Below are 22,922 nucleotides of genomic sequence, written 5' to 3'. Positions count from 1 at the left end.
GAGAAAATAGAATATCAAAGAATTGATGAATAAAATGGGTTTTAAGATTGAGAAGAACATAATATCTGAGTATCACTATAACAAATATGAATTGTGTAAGGACTTCCCTCTCCTCTCTCCTCAAGAAAGCAGAATTCTTGAGACAAGTAACATTTCAAAAGGAAACTTTTATTGGGATATAGTGATAGCAAGAAGAATAAGGCAGGATCTGAAATTCCCACTCAGAACCATTAGATTAAACATTGCAGTAACCCCTCCCCTATGTCCAGTCCAAGGCGAACCAATCCACAGGTGCGAAATTGTGAGAACTCAAGCTGAGAAGGTGATAAGAAGTTGTTCTTAGGCACCGCTTTGCCTATTCCTTTGGAGCTGAGACAAAAGAGATGGCCCCAGGCTTATCCCTCCCCCTCCCTTTCCCAAGGAGGTACATCAAAGTGACAGAAATAGGAAAAGGTTGTAAAGGAGAATCCTGGCCCTCCACACCAGAATGGCAGCGTTCTGATAGGGATCTATGGGGACCTGACATGCTGCCCCCTAGGAAAATGAGAACTTTACCTGGAAAAGAACAGAATAGAAGAAATACAGCAGTTAATTAGGTTTATCAGGTTATTGGGCATGGAAACGTTGCAGCAACCTGGGAGCCCTAATGTATTTCTTATGCACCCATTTGTTTTCAGACGAGGAGACAGTCTTCCAGGCTACTAGGTACTGGGTTGCCCTGTGATGTTTCCCTGAATCATGTATTTCTGTAATCAAAATGTTGTTCACCCTCCACCATAATGGGTTGTTGTGGTGTAGCCATCTTAGGTCTAAGAGAGGAGGTGTTTACTGGTTTTAGAAGGCTACAGTGGAATGCCGGGTTTACTTGTCTTAATGGTTTTGGCAGCTGGAGCTCTACTGTAACTGGGTTTATAATGCGTATAATGGGGAATGGACCTATGAACTTGGGTCCTAACTTCTTTGAGGGTTGTAAAGATTGCAAAAATCGGGTAGACAGATACACCCTGTCTCCTACTTTAAAAGGTTTTGCCTGTACCCTCTTTTTGTCTGCTTGTGTTTTGTAAGCCGCTTTCACCTCCTCTAAAGCTTTCCTTACTACTGGCCAGGTGTTCTGTAACTATCCACTCTTTTAGGGAGGCCATGATGGGTTTTCAGTGGAAAGTTCTGAAACAGATTAGTGATATTTTTGTTGAATAGGGAGGATCTAGCCCAGTAACTCTCGATGCAGATTAGTATTTGTTGAAATATATTTATTTACAGTTTAAATATATCACAGGCTTAAACATATAAAGTAACTGATCTATGTCCTTTCCTTTCAGGTGTATATCTGGAACTGTCCGATGCCCATGTGGCTGGTGCTTTTGTACCCAGGGGGAGGAGTTAAGGTAAGGTGGGATTGTGGGAGTTATGGGTTGTGTGGTGATGTTAACCCTTGTTGAACCATGGAATAGTGTTCCAGCAATTTACCTCTTTGCAGCAAGCAGCAGAGACCTGCGCAAAACAGCTGAGAGCAAATCAGCTGAGAATCGGGAGGCTGATCCAATCAACTTGTGCTAATTAGGCTGTACTGAAGCTGAAAGGAGCTGTTTTTTCTTGCTGTTTGCTTGCAAGGAGGTAACTGCTGCAAGGCAGATGCCAAAGGGTGGGGGCCAGTGGATGGGTGGGGCTACATTCGGTGTATAAGACGCACCTAAATTTTCACTCCCTTTGGGGGGGGGAAAGGTGCGTCTTATACTCCGAAAAATACAGTATGTTAAAACATGAAATGAAGTTTAAAAAGACATGTTATTCTTTATGACGTTTAAATGAAGTTTAAAAAGACATGTTATTATTGGGGAGAATTTCTATGATAAAAATGAATGTGTTGCCTAGAATGATATTTTTGTTTTAGATAATAGTTGTTTTAACAACTGCTGAACCATTTAAACAGTGACATATATCTATCTGTGGCAGGGGAAACATGAGTTAAATAGAAGGTGTTACAAGATGTAAAGAAAAGAAGAGAATAGGGATTACCTGATTTGAAATTGTATTTTGCAGTTGCTATTTGGTTTTGATGGAAGAGTGGGTATTGCTGAGAAATAGAAAGCTTCTGGTGTTAGTACAACATAACCTGAAATTGGGTATTTGTGATACAATAAAGTTAAGACATGCTATATTGCGAATATGGAATAGATGCAAACTCAGATTGTGCCAAAAAATAGCTTTATGGCTGAGGGCTATAGCTGTCAATGGTCTCTTATTTACAATTATTAGAAGGATTTAAAGTAGACAAATGAACTTATGATTTTGAAAACTGTAAGACTGATTTTGAAATAGAATTGTAATTGAACATGTAATTGCTAAAACATATAATTTTTTTTTTGTAAATATTTTTTTATTTTTTCAAACATAAACATAAAATATATCTTTCCAGAGTGAAATCTCGATCCGGTCATGGGTAGGTACACCGCTTACATTTCTTTAACAGGCTTCAATCACAATTTCCCAGTACATTTTTTTTTAAGTAACAATCAAAACATTGAAGAAAAAGAAATTTTTAACATAAATTCTAGCATCTTAAACTAAACAATTCTATTATATCACCAAAGATTTAATTTCAGCTAAACTTAACTCATTTATATCCATGTATTAATTCAAATTATATCTGGTTCTTCTCCAAATTGCTTTCATTACATCTTTTAACATCAATATCAAAATATAAATTTTAAAAATATTCTAGCCTCTTAATCTAATTATTTACCTTACAATTTCATCACCACAAATCTTACCTTACAATTTCATCACCACAAATCTTAATCTTAATAAAAGAGCCTTGGTAGTACAGTGGTCTAAGGCACCCTGTTATTAAGCTGGTTATTAAGACCAGATGCCTGCAATTACTGCAGGTTCGAATCTCGCCAAGGCTCAAGGTTGACTCAGCCTTCCATCCTTTCTAAGGTAGGTAAATTGAGGACCCAGTTGTGGGGGCAATAAGCTGACTTTGTATAAATATACAAAAGAATGAAGGCTATTGCTTAGCGCATTGTAAGCCGTCCTGAGTCTCCGGAGAAGGGCGGCATATAAATCAAATTTAAAAAAAAAAATTCAAATTCCATACAGCTCTATTTTTATTTCAGTTCATAGAACAAAATTCTAGCCATAATTCTCAATCTCTAGGCCCATTTCATCAAATCTTAAAATCTTGAACTTTATCAATTTACCTTTAAATTTTTTCCCCTTAAATCATCTACTACTCATTTAATTTTACACAGATTTATCTCAAAATCCATATCCTCTTCCGTATCGCCCATTATTGTTTGGTTGATGTCCAGCATAGTATTTAGGCTGATTTCCAGCATATTCTCCTACATACCTCCATCAATTGTTTGGCTGATTTTCAGCATTTGTATTCTGGCTGTTTTCCAGCATATTTTCCTCCATACCTCCACTTATTATTTGGCTGATTTCCAGCATATTATATTTGGCTGATTTCCAGCATAGTCTCCTCTAGAACACCCACTATTGTTTGGCTAATTTATAGCTTAATCTCCTCCTAACCTCCCACTATTATTTGGCTGATTTCCAGCATAATATATTTGGCTGATTTCCAGCATAATCTCCTCCAGAACTCCCACTGTTATTTGGCTAATTTCCAATATAATCTCCTCTTACTCTCCAACTTTTAGTTAGACACATATTTCAACAACTAACTTCTTGTATATTTTCTTCTAAATTATTCCATTTTTTTATATAGAGATCACACTTTTCCCCGCCTAGAAAATTACTTTCCTCTAATTGTTAAGTCTGTAAGTAATATTAAAAATTCAGAGTTCAATTAAAGATCTAAACATTTAACAAATTATATTTTTCTTTGATATTTTTTCTGGTTTTTCTATAGAGATCTCCCGTTTTAAAAATCACTTTCCTCTGATGATTAACTTTTTTTTTAACTTTTTAAAACAAGGAGAAAAGACAAGCGGTGATAGACAAAATGGACACCAGCCGAAGTGAAAGTGACAAATTGTGTATTGCCAGCGATTGAAAGGAGAAACTTTGTGTCTTGTTACCCTAACTGGGTTATTTTTGGAAAATTTAAGGAGGCTTGATTTTGGAGATATTTAACTTGTCTAATGGAGAACTTATTGTTGGTTGGAGAGAAAAAGTGGAATGGAAAAATTGAAATTGAAGTAACGAGACAACGTTAGAACCATCATTGATACACTGGAATATTATGAAACACATACAGACAAAGAAATGGTTCTAATGTTCCTCGACGCGCAAAAGGCGTTTGATAGGGTTAATTGGGACTTTATTTTATTACAAATTGAGGAGATGGATTTTGGATCTAGCTTTACACAAGCTATCCGGGCACTTTATATGGCGCAATACGCAAGAGTGTCAATTGAAGGTGAAACAACAGAGGAGATACAAATACGTCAGGGAACTAGGCAAGGATGCCCACTGTCCCTGCTATTATTTATTTTGACTCTGGAACCTTTACTAAATCAAATCAGACAAAACAAAGAAATAAAAGGACTTAATGTTAGGAAAGAGGAGTTTAAAATACAAGCATTTGCAGACGATCTCGTCTTTATATTGGAGGAGCCAATGACCTCGGGGCCAAATTTGTTAAGAAGTATTGAGGAATTTGGCACAGTAGCGGGTCTACAAATTAACAGGGACAAAACCAAATTACTTGTTAAAAATCTTAAGGGGACACGGAAATTGGAGATAGAGAATGTGATGGGAATACAAATAGCTAAAAAGGTAAAATACTTGGGCATATGGCTGACCCCAAAATGTTCCTCAATAAAAAAAAATAATTATGATAAACTCATCTTGCAAATGGAACAGGATTTAGATTGGTGGAGGAAAGTACAGCTATCCCTGTTAGGAAGAGTGGCAGTGATAAAGGCACACGTGCTGCCAAAATGGATATATCTTTTCCAAATGGCCCCAGCAAGATTAGAGAAAAGTTTCTTTAGAAAAATGGATCAGATAATTGGAAAATTCATATGGCAAGGGAAAAAGCCACGTATTAAAAGGAAAATGATGCAGGAGCATAAAACAAGGGGAGGCTTAGGACTCCCCAACTGGGAGTGGTACTATCAAGCTTCTTGCCTGGGTAAGAGATTGGATAAAAGATTGGATAATACTGAAGAGAAAGCGTATATTAAAAATTGAAGGGTATAATCTACAGCAGGGGTGGCATTATTTTCTCTGGCCAATCAAAGCAGGACAGCATAAATATTTTACAAATCACTATGTAAGGGGATATCTGATTAAGGTATGGAATAAGATCAAAGGAATGATGTATAGTAAGATTCCATATTGGTTTGTGACCCTTGAAGCGACTATATACCCACCTCTATACAACTTGGATAAGCCTGTGATATAAAGGGAATTGTTGGACGGTGGGGGAAATCTTAGATCTAAAGCGGAACTACAAATACGGGGAATCAATTTGGACTGGTGGGCATATGCACAAATTCAAGCAAGATATCAAAAAGATAAAGCCAATGGAGGGGTTTTCACTTCACCACAAGAGTTCAATAAGGCCCTCCTGGAAGATGATAAGAAACGTATCACTAAGGTATATAACCTCCTCCTGTCCCGATTTGTAGCTGAGGAAATAGTTAAAGACTCGATGATAGCCTGGGGGAGGAATTTTGGATATTCATTAGATCTGGAAAAATGGCAACAAATATGGAATAGAAATGCGAAAATGATGATGGCCGTGTCTTTCAAAGAAAATATATTTAAAATGTTATATAGATGGTATATACCACCAGCAAGAATCACAAAGATGTTCCCTGGAACCTCAGCAGAATGTTGGAAATGTGGGTCAGCCAGGGGTACATTTTACCACCAATGGTGGACATGTCTACAAGCCCAAAACTATTGGAGTAAGATAAAAGTTTGGCTCATAGAGATTACAGGAGTCAGTTTTCAACTGAGATCAGAGGTCTACTTGCTAGGAATAAACCCTGGGGGCATAAGGAAAGCAGACTGGTACCTTTTCATACACATTACCACTGCGGCTAGAAATGGATATGTGCAACTTTGGAAAGGGAAGGAAGTACCATCGGATCAGATGATTACCAACAAAATTTTGTGGTGTGCAGAATGTGATAGATTAACATATATACTTAAAGATAGACAAGAATAAATTTTCAGTCAAAGCTGGGATAAATGGTACCAATGGATAGAAGTAAAAATGTCATGAAGCAGATGTTAGGGAAGCATGTAGCATAGATATATAAATAGCCAGCTAAATATAAATAAGGGAATATTAGATATAAGAAGATTAACAAATGCAAGATGCAGTATGATAAACCAAATTGAAGCTGTAGTATGATGATATGTAATGTTATTTAGAAACTATATATATATGAGGGTTGAATCAACCTCAGTCGTATGTATGTGATTGTGTTTCGTTATAGTCTTTATTCTGTTTTATGTTTCCAATTTATAATAAAATTTTATATAAAAAAAAGTAGTGAGCATAGTAACAAAGGGAAAAGGCGTGGCAACAGAAGAAGATGATACCATATATGGAATAATTGCAAAAAAAGAACTAAAACTTTAAAGAGCTTATAACTTCGATAATATTGAAATGGAAAAACATTTTTGGACAGTTGGGAGAAAGAAAAAAAATGGAATATACTGGGTAGCAAAACAAGAAAAAATAATACAGTTTGATTAAAATGGATGTAATGCTTTCTGTCTATTAGAAGTTTGAATGTTGTTAGGAGGTGTTTTTCTCCTCTTCCCTTTGCTCTCTCCTTCTTTCCCCTTTGCTTTTTCTTTTTTCTTTTTATTATTATCCTTTTTATTCTTTTTCAGCTACATTTCTATTCTTTTCTCCTCTCTCTCTCTTTCTTTGTTTTTTTATTTTTTTTAATTACTATTATTATTTTTTGTTTTTTCTCTTCCTACTTCCATTTTTATTGAATTTGACTACATAAATATATGAATATTAATTTGGTTAGGTAATAAGAAAATGATTGAAAGGAAAATATGATTTTGTTTGAACGCCTAAATGATTAATTGAATCTGAATTTTTAACAAGCATTATTTATAGACTTAATAACCAGAGGAAAGTGATTTTTTCCTCTCTGCCTGTTTTCTTTTTTTTTTTATTTTACTATTGCTATTTTTTGCTTCTTCCCTTCCTACCCCCATTTCTAGTGAATTTCACTATATAAGTATACAAATATTAATTTGATCAGGTAATAAGAGTATATTGAAAGAAAAATAGGATTTTTAAACATCTAAATGTTTAATTGAAACCCTGAATTTTTAACAAGCATTATTTATAGACTTAATCATCAGAGGAAAACATATAAACTTTTATTTTAATTTGAAACAAAAGATGAGCATGTGAAGAAATGTTTGATAAAATGGTCTAAAATTTGTTATATGGATGGAACAATGGAAAAATATGTATCTGGAAGGATTGAAATATAAATTATATTATAATATTAAAGAGATTTTTAAATAAAATTATTGATTGTATATGTCACCAAAGAAATTGTCTAGAATGTATTAAAGCACTTCAAATTTACGTTAGAAACATGAACAGCAAGAAGGGACTTTTGTTTGATTTATCGGTTAAATAGCTAGAAAATTCTGGATTCAAATAAATATACTGTTTCAGAGGATATTAAAGATTAATAAACAATTAAGATTAAAGGTTTTTCTTTTGGGATTGATGAACAAACAGTTGGAACAAGTCATAAAATTTTGTTTTATACATGACAACTGCAGCAAGTTGCACAAAAATAGAAAGCTTTTGCATTACCCACAATTAGTGAAGATGTTGGAACTGGCTGAACTGGCTTCTTTGATCAGAGAAAAGACAATATCTATGTTTATTGCTGATTGGAAACATTGTATAGATTTTTTTGTATGAAACAGAAAAAATGAACTTATGATATATGGCTTTGATTATTAGACAAGATAGACCAGTATTTCTCAACCTTGACAGCTTTAAAATGTGTGGCAATTCCCAGAATTCTCCAGCCAGCATGCTGGATGGGAAATTCAGAGTGTTGAAGCCCGCACATCTTAAAGCTGTCAAGATTGACAAACACTGGGATAAATTATAAAAACAAGAGAGTTCTGTAGTGACTCATAAAGTAGGATATAACTCTATATTGGTATTTATAACTGCTCTACAGTAGTAAACTACTTCTTTGTATGTTTTTCTTTCTATTTTTTTTACTTTCCCCCCTTTGTTCCACTTTTAGCTTTCGCTTTAATTTTTTCTTTCATTTTCTTTTCTTTTTTAAACTTCATATTATTTTGAATTAGTTTTATATTCCTTTCAAAAAATCTTCACTTAAAATTATATCAGTTATGTTTATCTCTAGTTAACATAAGTCAGCATTATTTGATCACTGACTTACATAGATAGTTATTACTAAGAGGAGCTGTCCCTTCAGCACCAGAATGCAGCGGTGTAAGAACTGGAATGCAAGGTTGAAATAATAGTGTGGAAAGTATATATTATTTTGACAAGTTTGAGAGGAATTTATGAGTTCTCAACTCACTCAGCATTGTTAAATCCACGGCTAAATTAGCTCAATATTTTGCTCTATTGTTCTTCTCAGTCTATGACTTCCTATCATGCTCGTCTCACTCTTTTTCTAAATCATACATTTATTTTTAAATACAGAAATAGAATTTTAAATTTAGAGCAATTCAGTCATCAAAAATCCAGTATGTGCCTTTTTGTTTAAAAGAATAGGAAGAAAAATGCAAAATGAAATAAATGTATAATAATAAATGTGAAAAATATTATCAAACGTTTAAAGTCATGTGACACTTAAGCAGGAAAGCCCTAAATAAAGGGAAGAAGGCATTCATATCAACCTGCCTCCCAGCATATATCAGCTACTTCAGTCAAAGTGGTACTATGATGACAGTAACCAACCAGAATGTGTCATGCAAATTAGAATACTATATCATGTACCAACTGCTCTGCTGCTGGCTGGTTGTTATAGTGATAAACTGAGGCCTTGCCTCTTGGCTTCTTCTCGAAAGAAAAACCTTTAATTTCTCAAGGGAATGAAATGAAGAGAAGGGGAAAAAGGTGAGGGAGAGAAAGAATTACATGAGAAAACATTATCTGGCTGAGAAGAGAATAGCAGAAAGGGCATCATCGCAAGAAGCATTCACTGGCCATGCCAGTACTTGCAACAAATGCTGAGTCAGAAACAGGTATCCCAAAATCCTTTTCTAATGAGCTTCCTTCAGAAATCATGGAGGAGATAGAGCACACATGTCCTCAGCCTCAACTGGTAAGTAAAAGACAAAGGATACTTTCTTTTTTTCTTTTTTGCCTTCTTGAGTTTGGTGCATTATGAGGTTATAGACTAATCCTGCTTTGTAATCTGAATAGAAATAGAAAAAGGGACCTGATTTGTGTTAGGTCTGTGTTTGCTTTCTTTATTACAAGAATGTGGGTTACAAAGCAATTATTGTGCCTGCTGCATTCAGAGAGAGAATCTGGGATTATAGTATGTTTCTGCAACCTGGCTTTTTTCAACAAAAAGTCCATCCAGCTCTACAATAGGCTTTTCCTCTAGCCTTTGTTAGATTTGCCACAAAACTTAATCCTTGTCTGTTAATTTGTATTTTTACTTATTAAAACAAATTTGCTTAGAAACAGATTTTCACATTAATTTTTAAAAAGTCTACTCAGAGAACATTGGGAAACAATATCACAGTTCACTCTCTTTTTTCCAGAGATGCAGTTAAATTGTATATATAAATCATCTGAAATTGTATGTCACTTTCAAGTAGTTCAGCACATATGAGTTGGGAGAGTTATTTTAGGAGAAAATCTGCATTTCCTCAGTAATTTACCTATTGAAGCAGTGCATATAAAGAAGCCAGTTGGGTATAGAATATAGCAACCTTTCCTCACGGCCTAACATGTCTTAAAAGTAGATTTAATTCATTTTCATTGGCATAATCTTGCATATAAATTTTTAATTAAAGGAAACGGCATTTTCTAAAAAGTAGAAACGATAAGAGTTTGTTCTGTTCTTTGTTCTATTAGCTTTGTGTGAGCTTCCATAAGAATTTATTAAGAATTTGCATGGAAGGAAGCAATCATTTTAGGAGATAATGAGATTTGGAAAACGAACATAGTTTTTCCTGATTTATATGTCTGGGATGAGAACATTATCTCTAAAAGAAAGAAGTGCTAAGCTTACTTCTCTGAAAGTAAATGTAATTAAGATTAGGCCAGAGCACCTAACCTTGTCTATCCACAATGGCCCAGTAACTGCACTCTCTGTAATAACAGAAGTTACAAAAAAGAAAATAACAAAAAGCAAAAATATATCATTTTCTCCATTGTAGGAAAAACTTTTGATGTATTCTGGGTAGTGGCTAACTGAGAAAGCAAATCTCAGAAGAGTTTTCTGTAAATAGGAGGTAGTTAATGTTTTCTTGCTCAAAAATAAACAGTGAATTGAGCAAGTAACTTACTTTGGGGCATTTTTAAATATTAAAATCAATTTTAATACATTTTAAAAACCATTAGGGGCTCATAGTATATTATAGTTAATACATAGATGGTAGTAATAAGTTTCCATATGTCTTATTACTAGCCGAATAGTCGTGCTCTGCTAGGAAACTATGTGGTCGGGCTTGATAAATCGACACAACTTGAAAATTAATCAGTAGTACAATTAGCCTCTCCTATCACCTCCTCTCCTTCGGGCTTACTCTACAGAAGCCTCTCCTATCCTATCCACTTCTCTCCCTCAGGCTTTCCCCACAGAAGCCTTCCTTATCCTATCCCCTTCACCGTCGGCCTTGCCCCACAGAAGCATATCCTATCCTATTCCCTTCTCTCCCTCAGCCTTGCCCCTGAGAAGCCTCCCTATCCTATCCCCTTCTCCCTTGGCCTTGCCCCACAGAAGCTCTCCTATCCAATCCCCTTCTCTCCCTCAGCCTTGCCCCACAGAAGCCTATGCTATCTCCTTCTTTCCCTCAAACTTGCCCTACAGATGCCTCTCCTCTCCTATCCCCTTTTCTCCCTCAGCCTTGTCTCACAGAAGCCTCTCCTATCCAATCGCCTTCTCTCCCTCAGCCTTGCCCCACAGAAGCCTCCCCTATCCTATCCCCTTCACCCTTGGGCTTGCCCCACAGAAGCGTCCCCTGTCCTATCTCCTTCTCTCCCTCAGCCTTGCCCCACAGAAACCCCCCTATCCTTATTCCTTCACCATCGGCCTTACCCCAGAGAAGCTTCCTCTATCCTATCCCCTTCTCTCCCTCAGCCTTGCCCCACAGAAGCCTCCTCTATCCTACCCTCTTCTCTCCCTCAGGCTTGCCCCACAGAAGCCTCCCTATTCTATCCACTTCTCTCCCTCAGGCTTGCCCCACAGAAGCCTCCCCTATCCCATCCCCTTCACCCTTGGCCTTGCCCCACAGAAGCCTCCCCTATCCCATCCCCTTCACCCTTGGCCTTGCCCCACAGAAGCTTCCCCTATCTTATCCCCTCTCCCTCAGCCTTGCCCTATAGATGCCTATCCTATCCTACCCCCTTCACCCTCGGCCTTCCCCACAGAAGCCTCCCCTGTCCTTTCCCCTTCTCTCCCTCAGCCTTGCCACACAGAATCCTCTCTTATCCTATCCCCTTCTCTTCCTCAGGCTTGCCCCACAGAAGCATCTCTTATCCCATTCTCTCCCTAAGGCTTTCCCCACAGAAGCCTTCCTTATCCTATCCCAGTGGTTCTCAACCTTCCTAATGCCGCGACCCAGTTCCTCATGTTGTGGTGACCCCCAACCAGGGGTGGGTTCTAAATTTTTTTATTACCGGTTCTGTGGGCGTGGCTTATTTTGTGGGCGTGGCTTGGAGGTCATGTGACTGGGTGGGCGTGGCTAGCTGGTCATGTGACCGGGTGGCCATGGCTATGTGTATAGGGACTACTCAGGGCTGAAAAAAGTCATTTCTGACAGGTCCTCACACTTTTGACTGGTCCTCACACTTATGACCATCCTCACATTTATGCCCGTGCAGCATTCTTAACAACCATGTTACTCATTTCACAACTGCTTCTTTTCACCATGGGGATAAGATAGGGCAAAAAACGTAAAATGTGAGGACAGTCGTAAATTCGAGAACTGATCAAAAGTGCGAGGACCAGTCAAAAATAACTTTTTCAGCCCTCTGAGTAGTCCATGTGCACAAAAGGACTACCCAGAGGGCTGAAAAAAGTGATTTCTGACAGGTCCTCGCACTTTTGACCGGTCTTCGCACTTATGACAGGTCATCATTTATGCCCATTGTAGCATTCTTAACAACCGTGTCACTCATTTCACAACTGCTTCTCTTCACCATGGTGACAAGATAGGGCAAAAACGTAAAATGTGAGGACAGTCGTAAGTTCGAGGACTGGGCAAAAGTGCGAGGACCAGTCAAAAATAACTTTTTCAGACCTCTGAGTAGTCCATATGCATAAAAGGATACATAGAGAGGGATGAAGGAAGGGAAGGGAAATTAGAGTAGGAGTGAGGGTAAGAGAGGGAGGAAGAGAGGAGGAGAAGGAGAAAGGAAGAGGAAGTAGGGAGGAGAAGAGGGGGGGAAGAGAAAGTAAGAAGGAAAGAAAAGAGAGAGGTGGTAGGTTTGAGGAGAAAGATTGCTGTACAATAAAAAAGATGAAAGGGAAGAAAACCAACCCCAAACAAATATGAAGATATTAAGATAAAGAATGAATTGTTAAACTTTAAAGAATAAAAAAGAACAAATATGAATAAATAGCAATAATTAGAAACACACATACAAACATACAATGTATTTTCTTTGAACAGAGTATTTGGCCGGTTCACAAATTTAAACAGTGTTTAGTCATTTCAATTAAATTTACAATTTCTATATTTCCTTTTTGCCATATCTATTCCTCATCTATTTTTTTAAAAAAACAATATTACCCTTCATCCTCATCTCTAATCTTAATCAAATTCAATTTTTCCCTTCTATTCTATATTATACCCCTTCGCATTGTCATCTATTTTTATATCCATCCTCACATTGGTTAATTATGTAATTATGTAATACAGTTGTTTAATACAAATTCAACATTTTAATATAAATCAATTAGTTATTTAACTATCTTTTTTGTATATTAATCAATATGAACATGAATATTCCAATTATTTCCATGCAATCCAATTTCTTACAACTCAATTAATTATATTTACCAATAATAATAAACCAAATAATTTCCCCCATATATTCCTCCAAACCACAACTTAACCATTTCTGCTTTCAACACAATATACAATTAATAGTATCTCAATTATTACAATACCCTAGTTAAATAGAGCTTTTTTTCTTTTGTGTTTTAAAATCTTGAACCTCCTTTTTTGCCCTAAATTTCCCATTGTTTGCAGTTTTGCACCTACCTTTTTTTGGTGAGGAAAAAGAAAAAGAAATTTCTCTCTGCCTCATTTTGTCACGTTGCAGCAAAGACCCTGCTTTACTTTCAGTTTCGTTTTTTCAGCATAGCTAGGGGGAAAAATCTGCTGGAAATTTTTTTGCAGCTAGCAACAGAGTCCTCCACAAAACAGCTGAGAGCAAATCAGCTGAGAGTCGAGGCTGATCTAATCAACTTGTGCTAATTAACCTATCCTGAAGCTGAAAGGGGCTGTTTTTTCTATTTTTGCAGGCACCGGTCTACTCATTTGTTTTCTTTTAACACTGATCAGCTGTAGGGCGACCCTTTGAAGCCCCGTGGCAAGAATTTAGACAGTTTTTTTCCCTCTAGCCATCAGCTGGGACTCAGGAGGCAGCAATAGATTGGGAGTAGGCGGGGTAAGTGAATGGCCAGCGATCCAACAGAGGCAGAGAGTGAGGGTGAGTGAAGGCGTGGGGGGGGCAGAGAGGGTTTTGGCGACCCCTGTGAAATGGCCGTTCGACCCCCAAAGGGGTTGCGACCCCCAGGTTAAGAACCGCTGTCCTATCCCCTTCACCGTCAGCCTTGCCCCACAGAAGCCTCCCCTATCCTATCCTCTTCCCTCTCTCAGCTTTGCCCCACAGAACTCTCTCCTATCCTATCCCCATCTCTCCCTCAAGCTTGCCCCACAGAAGCCTCCCTTATCCTATCCCCTTCTCCTTCGGCCTTGCCTCACAGAAGCCTCCCCTATCCTCTCCCCTTCTCTCCCTCAGGCCACAGAAGCCTCCCTATCCTATCCTTCTCTCCCAAGGCTTGCCCCACAGAAGCCTATGCCATCTCCTTCTTTCCCTCAGCCTTGCCCCACAGAAGCGTCCCCTATCCTATCCCCTTTCTCTCCCTAAGCCTTGCCCCACAGAAGCCTATCCTGTCCTATCCCCTTCTGTCCCTCAGCCTTGCCCCACAGAAGCCCCCCCCATCCAATCCCCTCTCCCTCAGCCTTGTCCCACAGCAGCCTCTCCTATCCTTTCCCCTTCTCTCCCTCAGACATGCCCCACTGAAGCCTATCCTATCGCCTTCTTTCCCTCAGCCTTGCCCCACAGAAGCCTATCCTATCCTATCCTCTCCCTCAGCCTTGCCCTGAGAAGCCTCCCCTATCCTATCCTTCTCTCCCTAAACCTTGCCCCACAGAAGCCTATGCTACCTCCTTCTTTCCCTCACCCTTGCCCCACAGAAGCGTCCCCTATCCTATCCCCTTTCTCTCCCTAAGTCTTGCCCCACAGAAGCCTATCCTGTCCTATCCCCTTCTGTCCCTCAGCCTTGCCCCAGAGAAGCCCCCCCCCATCCTATCCCCTCTCCCTCAGCCTTGTCCCACAGCAGCCTCTCCTATCCTTTCCCCTTCTCTCCCTCAGGCATGCCCCACTGAAGCCTATCCTATCACCTTCTTTCCCTCAGCCTTGCCCCACAGAAGCCTCTCCTATCCTATCCTCTCCCTCAGCCTTGCTGCTGAGAAGTCTCCCCTATCCTATCCCCTTCTCCCTCGGCCTTGCCCCACAGGAGCCTCCTTATCTTATCCTTCTGTCCCTAAGCCTTACCCCACAGAAGCTTATGCTATCTCCTTCTCTCCCTCAGCCGCCCCACAGAAGCCTCCCTTATCCTGTCCCCTTCACCATCAGCCTTGCCCCACAGAAGCCTCTCCTATCCTATCCTCTCCCTCAGCCTTGCCCTGAGAAGCCTCCCCTATCCTATCCCCTTCTCCCTCGGCCTTTCCCCACAGAAGCCTTCCTATCCTCTCCTTCTCTCCCTAAGCCTTGCCCCACAGAAGCCTATGCTATCTCCTTCATTCCCTCAGCCTTGCTCCACAGGAACCTCGCCTATCCTATCCCCTCTCCCTCAGCCTTGCCTTATAGATGCCTCTCCTATCCTATCCCCTTCTCTCCCTCAGCCTTGCACCAAAGAAGACTCTCCTATCCCTTTATCTCCCTCAGCCTTGCCCCACAGAAGCCTCCCCTATCCTATCCCCTTTACCCTTGGCCTTGCCCCTCTCCAATCCCCTTCTCTCCCTCAGTCTTGCCCCACAGAAGCCTCCCTTATCCTATCCCCTTTACCATTGGCCTTGCCCCACAGAAGCATCCCCTATCCTATCCCCTTCTCTCCCTCAGCCTTGCCCCACAGAAGCCACCTAATCCTATCCCCTTCTCTCCGTCAAGCTTGCCCCACAGAAGCGGTTTAGAATCGTGGCTCTTTTGAAGCACTTGAAATCACAGGCTATTAGGCACGTACAATTTGGACCCCTTCCAGGCCAGTCCATCTTTGATAGTCAATGCTTCTTTTTTGTCATTATACCACAGGTCAGTTGGCAGCTCATCCTTTAGCCTTTGAGTCATCCCCCCTTCCTCTGCGGTCCTCCATCCCCTGGCTTGGCCTCTCGTTGTGGCTTGCGAAGCAGGTTGGGAGGGGAGATCACCTGCTGTCATTTACTGTTGAACTGTGGTTTTCTGGACAGAGCATCTGCTAAGAGGTTCTTCCCCCCCAGGGATGAATTTCATCTCAAAGTTACAATACTTAAAGTACTGTGCCCAATGAACCTGCTTCGGGAAGAGTTTTCTTGGGATTTTTAATCCCTCTAGGTTCTTATGATCAGTCCATACCTCAGACGCCACTAGGTTACCCTCAAGGAAGTGCCTTCAGGTTAGTAAGGCCCATCACCCCCCTTCTTCCATACTGCCTACCATTTGGACCTAGGCTCCCTTAAAAAGCAGGAAGCAGGAATTGGTCCCGGCAAAACCTCTTTTATTTACATGACTGAATTACTTTCATTCACAGTCAGCAAGGTTTGTCCAAACAGTTTTTCAAAAGAATATTCCTCAACACACCTTATCTTGTTTGGCAAGCTGCCATGTAACTTGTTTCCAAATGCAGAGTAAGGCAAAACGTGGCACAGAGTCTATTAGAGTCACAAACAGAACTTTCCACTCTTGAAACTACCTAATGGACAAATTGTTTCCTGCAAAAGCCCCCTCCCCGTTCTCTCCTCTTTTGTTTCCTATGGGAGGGGCCAATCCAGTAGTGGGTTCCTCCCGGTTCGGCCCAGTTCAGCCAAGCCAGTAGCAGTGACGATATGACATCACCAAACCTGTTCTCTTTGTTTGGGAGCTGGGCCCTCCTGCCCCCCCTCCCCCCTCCCCCCTCCCCCCCACATTATTCTTACCTTTTATTTGGCCCCACCCCCAATCTATTCGCTGATTCCCGAGTCCCAGCTGATCGGCTAGAAGGAAAAAGCTGTTTAAACTCTTGGCGCTGGGCTTCAAAGGGCCGCCCTACAGCTGATCAGTGTTAAAAGGCAGTGTGGTGGTAGACTAGTGCGCTCGAAAAACAAATGGGTAGACCAGTGCCTCCAAAAACAAATGAGTAGACCGGTGCCTCCAAAAACAAATGAATAGACCGGTGCCTCCAAAAACAAATGAGTAGACCGGTGCCTCCAAAAACAAATGAGTAGACCGGTGCCTCCAAAAACAAATGAATAGACCAGTGCCTCCAAAAACAAATGAGTAGACCGGTGCCTCCAAAAACAAATGGGTAGACTGGTGCCTCCAAAAACAAATGAGTAGACCGGAACAGCTCTACAAGCAGTTAAAAGCCTGGTAGACCAGTACCTCTGCTAAATCCTAAAAAATTGTCACATGACCATCAAGCCACACCCACAAAATAAGCCACGCCCACAGAACCAGTAGTAAAAAAATTTAGAAACCACCCCTGGGCCAATCATCTCCAAGGTGCGGCTTTACTCCCAAGTTGACCCTGCTTTCTGAGTTGTTCTTGTCTTCTGGCAGCTCTGCACATGTGCACACTGGGAACAGGTTCCTCTGCCCCGCTGCTGTCTATCTCCCTCTCTGCCTCCGATGCAGAGCCCTTGTCCGAGCTTTCCCCAGCCCCCAGGACTGGCCCATGTTCCTCCCCTATCTCCTCACTTTCTGACTCTGCTGCCACAACACCTACCTCCTTTGTGAGTTTTTTAGAGGTGTAGCTGCGTGGATGTAAGTTGTCATCTGCGTTCTTCTGTAGGAGGACTGCAGCAACTACTACATCACTGGTGTCAGCTTGGACCATGAAAGGTTGTTTGGGATCAGGGTGTTTGAGGATGGGATCCTCAGCGAACAGCCTTTTTAGTGCCTCAAAAACCCGCTGACACTCTAAGGTCCAGTTTAGGGGCTGTCTGGGCCGTGGTTTCTGAGGACACCGGCCCCCCCAGTCTAAAAGTTCGAAGATGGGCAGGGTGATTTCAGTGAAAGGGGGGATGAACTGTCTGTAGAAGTTGGCGAACCCCAGAAAGCTCTGGAGCTGTTTTCACGTGCGAGGGGGTTGCCAGATAAACTTTAACTTTAACTGGCTCCATTTCCTTTTTTTAATAAGTTTTTTATTTGTTTTCTATTAAGAACATATATAAACAATCCATCTCTCCTTAAACATGTGTTGTGTGAGTACAAATATTTCTGTGCAACATCCTTCCACAAATTATATATACTAAACAATTATACCTTGTGTAATTCTTCATTTCCTTCATAACTTATCATCTAGTACAAATACAATAATAACACTAAGCATAGTTATTCTCATCATTCTCATATTATCAATTGCCATTTTTTCTTATCTCTATTTTAATATATTTTCTATTCTTATTGTCTTCTTTTATTTCCAATTTCCCTTTTTCCCCTCTAACCATTGGTAAAATACTTCCCATATCATATAATAATCAGTTTGTTCTTTCTCTTTAATTGCTAGTATTAGTCTATTCATTTCTGCACATTTTAATATTTTCCTAATCACTTTCTCTTCAGTAGGAATCTCTTCACTGTTCCAATATTGTGCAAATACAATTCTAGCTGCTGTTAATACATGAATAATTAAATATATATTTTCTTTGTTATAAGTTTCAGGCAAGATCCCCAACAAAAATATTCCTGGTTTGAACTCAATACGTTGTTTTATCATCTTTTCCAACCATATCTTTATTTTTGTCCAACACTTCTTTGCTTCTCCACATGTCCACCACATATGATAATAAGATTCAGTTATCTGATGGCACTTCCAACATTTACCTGATTTGTCTTTAAACATCTTTGCCAACCTCGCCGGTGGAAGATGCCTCTATAAAACATCTTATATAAATTCTCTTTATATGCAGTTGACATCGTTAATTTATAATTCCTGTCCCACAGTTTCTGCCATTTATCTAGTTCTATCGTATAACCAAAATTTTTCGCCCATGCTATCATTGTCTCCTTTACTTGTTCCTCTGCTAGCTTTTTGCTCAATAAATAATTATACAGTTTCTTTATTAATCTTTCTTCTGTTCCTGTTAAAATTTTATCCAATTCTGTTGATTCTTTATAAAAACCTTGTGATTTTACATCTTTCTCATATTTAGAATGTATCTGCACTTGTGCATACCATGATAAATTGATCCCTTGCTCACTCAATTCCTTTTTTGTTTTCAGTTCCCCCTTTTCATTCAAAATGTCTTTGTACCTAAAAATATTTCCCATATTAATAACATTTGGGTGAATCAATGATTCCATTGTTGAAAGCCAGATCAGTATCCTCAAATAATGTTGTTCTTTAATTTTCTCCCATATAGTGGTGGGTTGCCCCCGGTTTGGACCGGTTCACAAGAACCGGTAGTAAAACCGGCAGGAGGCTCCGCCCACTAACCCGAACATCATCAAAGTTGCTCTGCACATGCGCAGAAGCTTCTGTGCATGCGCAGAAGAGCGGGTGTGCGCGCGAGCGGGCACAATGTGAACCGGTAGCAAAGGTAAGTAGAACCCACCCCTGCTCCCATACCATCATTAGTGCATTTCTTATATAATGTATCTGAAAATATCCATGTATCTTATTTTTCCCATACCACAAAAAAGCATGCCACCTCAGTTGTAAATCATGTCCTTCCAGAGTCAAAAATTTTGTGTTCCTCAATATAATCCACCCTTTCATCCATGTCAATACTGCAGCCTGGTAATATAGCTCCCAGTCTGGAAGTCCAAAATCACCTCTACTTCTTATATCTTGCATCATTTTCAGGCCACTTCTTGCTTTTTTCCCTTGCCAAATATATTTGTGTATTATTTTATTTAGTTCCTCAAATATTTTTTTTTCAGTTTTATCGGAATTGTTTGAAATAAGTACAATAATCTTGATAATATGTTCATTTTAATTGTTGCTACTCTTCCTACCAATGACAATTGTAGGTTCTTCCAGTTTTCAAGGTCTATTTGAATTTGTTTCAGCCACTTATAATAATTATCTTCTTTAATTGTTACACATCTTGCTGTCAACTGAATCCCTAGATATTTAACTTTCTTTACAATTTGAATATCTATTCTCTTCATTAACTCTATTTTTTGCTTGTTCATAATGTTTTTAAATAAAATCTTAGTTTTCTCTTTATTTATTTTCAGACCTACCACTTCTCCATATTCTTCTATTTTTGAAATTAATTTAGCCCCTATTATTAGTGGATCTTCCACAATAAAAGCTAGATGAGAATGTTATTTGGGAGGAGTTTGACCCTGTGGCTCCCGAGGACATGGACAGGATTCTGGGCAGGCTTAGCGCTGCCACATGTTTACTGGACCCGTGTCCCTCCTGGTTGGTACTGGCCTCCTGGGAGGTTACACGAGACTGGCTCCAGGGGATTATTAATGCTTCTTTGAGTGAGGGTAACTTCCCCGCTGCCTTGAAGAAGGCGGTGGTGAGGCCCCTCCTTAAGAAGCCTTCCCTGGACCCGGCTGTATTAGCAAATTATCATCCTGTCTCCAACCTCCGCTTTGTGGTAAAAGTTGTTGAGAGTATGGTGGCGCGACAGTTTCCCTGGTACCTGGAGGAAACGGTTTATCTAGATCTGTTCCAGTCGGGTTTCAGGCCTGAGCACAGCACGGAAATGGCATTGGTCGCGTTGGTGGATGATCTCTGGAGGACTCGGGACAGGGGCTGTTCCTCTGTCCTGGTCCTATTAAATCTCTCAGCTTTTGATACCATCGACCATGGCATCATGCTGCACCAACTGGAGGGGTTAGGGATAGGGGGCACCGTGCTGCGGTGGTTCTCCTCCTTCCTCTCCAATCGGTCACAGTTTGTGTTGACGGGGGGACAGAGATCGACCTCGAGGCACCTTGTGTGTGGGGTGCCGCAAGGGTCGGTTCTCTCACCCCTTTTGTTCAACATTTATGTGAAGCTGCTGGGTGAGATCATCCATGGTTTCGGGGTGCAGTATCACCTGTACGCTGATGATACTCAGCTGTACATTTCCACCCCGGATCACCTCAACGATGCCCTTGATGTGATGTCCCGGTGCCTGGAGGCCGTGCGGATCTGGATGGGGAGAAACAGGCTCAGGCTCAACCCGTCCAGTGGCTGTGGCTTCCGGCATCCCAATATAGTCAGTTGGTACCATCGCTGACTTTTGGGGGCGAGTCGTTGGCCCCACAGAAAGGGCTCACAACTTGGGTGTCCTCCTGGATACAAGACTGTCTTTGGAAGAGCATATGATGGCTGTGGCCAGGGGGGCTTTTTATCAGGTTCGCCTGATCCACCAGTTGCGGCCCTTTCTGGATCGGGATGCCTTACACACGGTCACTCATGCCCTCGTCATGTCCTGCTTGGACTACTGTAATGCTCTCTACATGGGGCTCCCCTTGAGGAGCACCCGGAGGCTCCAACTGGTCCAGAATGCGGCCGTGCGGGTGGTTATGGGGGCGATTCGGCGCTCCCATGTAACACCTCTCCTGCGCGAGCTGCACTGGCTCCCAGTGGTCTTCCGGGTGCACTTCAAGGTATTGGTTACCACCTTTAGAGCACTCCATGGTTTAGGACCCAGGTATTTACGAGACCGCCTTCTGCCACCAATAGCCTCCCACCAACCAGTATGCTCCCACAGAGAGGGGCTCCTCAGGATGCTGTCGGCCAAACAATGCCGGCTGGCAGCCCCCAGGGGGAGAGCCTTCTCTGTGGGGGCACCTACCCTCTGGAACGAGCTGCCCCCGGAGATACGGCGGATCCCGGATCTGCACATTTTCCGCCATGCCCTAAAGACGTTTCTGTTTCATCAAGCCGGGCTGACCTGACCTAACTTTTTTAAATTGTTTTAATTTTAAATTATTAAATTATGGGTTTTAATATAGGGGTGTTTTAACTGTGGGCCAAATTAATTTAATTGGATTTTAATATTGTTTTAAATTTTGTATTTTTTGTATTTTATCTACTGGCTGTTCACCGCCCCCAGTCCTTCGGGAGAAGGGCGGTATACAAATATAATAAACATAAACATAAACATAGATCACCTGCAAACACCTGTAACTTGTACTGTTCCCTTTTAATCTCCATACCTTTTATCTCCGTTTCTTGTCTAATGTTCCTGTTTAATACTTCCAGTGTCAATATAAACAATAATGGGGACAGGGGGCATCCTTGTCTTGTACCTTTCTTAATGCTAACTTTCTCAGTCATACCTCCATTTACCATTATTTTTGCTTTTTGTTTATGGTTTATCGCCTTGATCATATTGACAAATCTCTCCCCAAAGTCCATCTTTTTTAACTGAATTAACATAAATTGCCAGTTCATATTGTCAAATGCTTTCTGTGCATCTAAGAAAATCAGCACCATTTATTTCTCTGGATGTGCTTCATAATACTCCAAAGTATTCAAGATTATTCTCATATTATCCTTAATTTGTCTCTTAGGTAAAAAACCATTTTGATCTGGATGTACAAATTGGTTTAGAAATAGTTTTAGTCTTTCTGCCATTATTGAAGCAAATATTTTATAATCCGCATTCAATAGGGATATTGGTCTGTAGTTTTTTATTTGTTGGAAAGAATAGAATAGAATAGAATAGAATAGAATAGAATAGAATAGAATAGAATAGAATAGAATAGCATAGCATAGCATAGCATAGCATAGCATAGCATAGCATAGCATAGCATAGAATAGAATAGAATAGAATAGAATAGAATAGAATAGAATAGAATAGAATAGAATAGAATAGAATAGATTAGAATAGATTAGAATAGAATAGAATTCTATATTGGCCAAGTATGATTGGACACACAAGGAATTTGTCTTGGTGCATACGCTCTCAGTGTACATAAAAGAAAAGATACATTTGTCAAGAATCATAAGGTACAACACTTAATGATAGTCATAGGGAAACGGTCAATGTAAACCTTAAGGATACCAACAACAAGGTTACAGTCATACAGTCAAAAGTGGGAGAAGATGGGTGATAGGAATGATGAGAAGATTAATAGTAATGCAGATTTAGTAACTAGTTTGACAGTGTTGAGGGAATTATTTGTTTAGCAGAGTGATGGCCTTCGGGAAAAAACTGTTCTTGTGTCTAGTTGTTATAATAATAACTTTATTGTCATTGTACGTGTATACACGGTATACCCATTTATTGTGTATACACAGTATACCCATACAACAAAATTCACTTAGCACCCAAAGACCAGGTCCAACACACATAAC

At 40.1% G+C, this 22,922-nt stretch overlaps 1 protein-coding gene across 1 annotated transcript in view; it reads left to right on the top strand.

The window, feature by feature from the left end:
* The first annotated feature begins 9,170 nt into the window (after positions 1–9,170).
* Positions 9,171–22,922, top strand: part of PCYT1B (phosphate cytidylyltransferase 1B, choline) — a 115,587-nt gene continuing 101,835 nt past the window's right edge. The window contains exon 1 of the mRNA XM_070943324.1: positions 9,171–9,287. Within this exon, the coding sequence (XP_070799425.1) occupies positions 9,171–9,287 (117 nt within the window). The remainder of the gene's footprint in view (positions 9,288–22,922) is intronic.

The sequence above is a fragment of the Pituophis catenifer genome, unplaced genomic scaffold (genome assembly GCF_029215685.1).
Source record: "Pituophis catenifer annectens isolate HBS135680 unplaced genomic scaffold, rPitCat1.0.hap2 SCAF_4, whole genome shotgun sequence".
Lineage (NCBI taxonomy): Eukaryota > Metazoa > Chordata > Lepidosauria > Squamata > Colubridae > Pituophis > Pituophis catenifer.
This window is presented reverse-complemented; position numbering and strand designations above follow the sequence as displayed.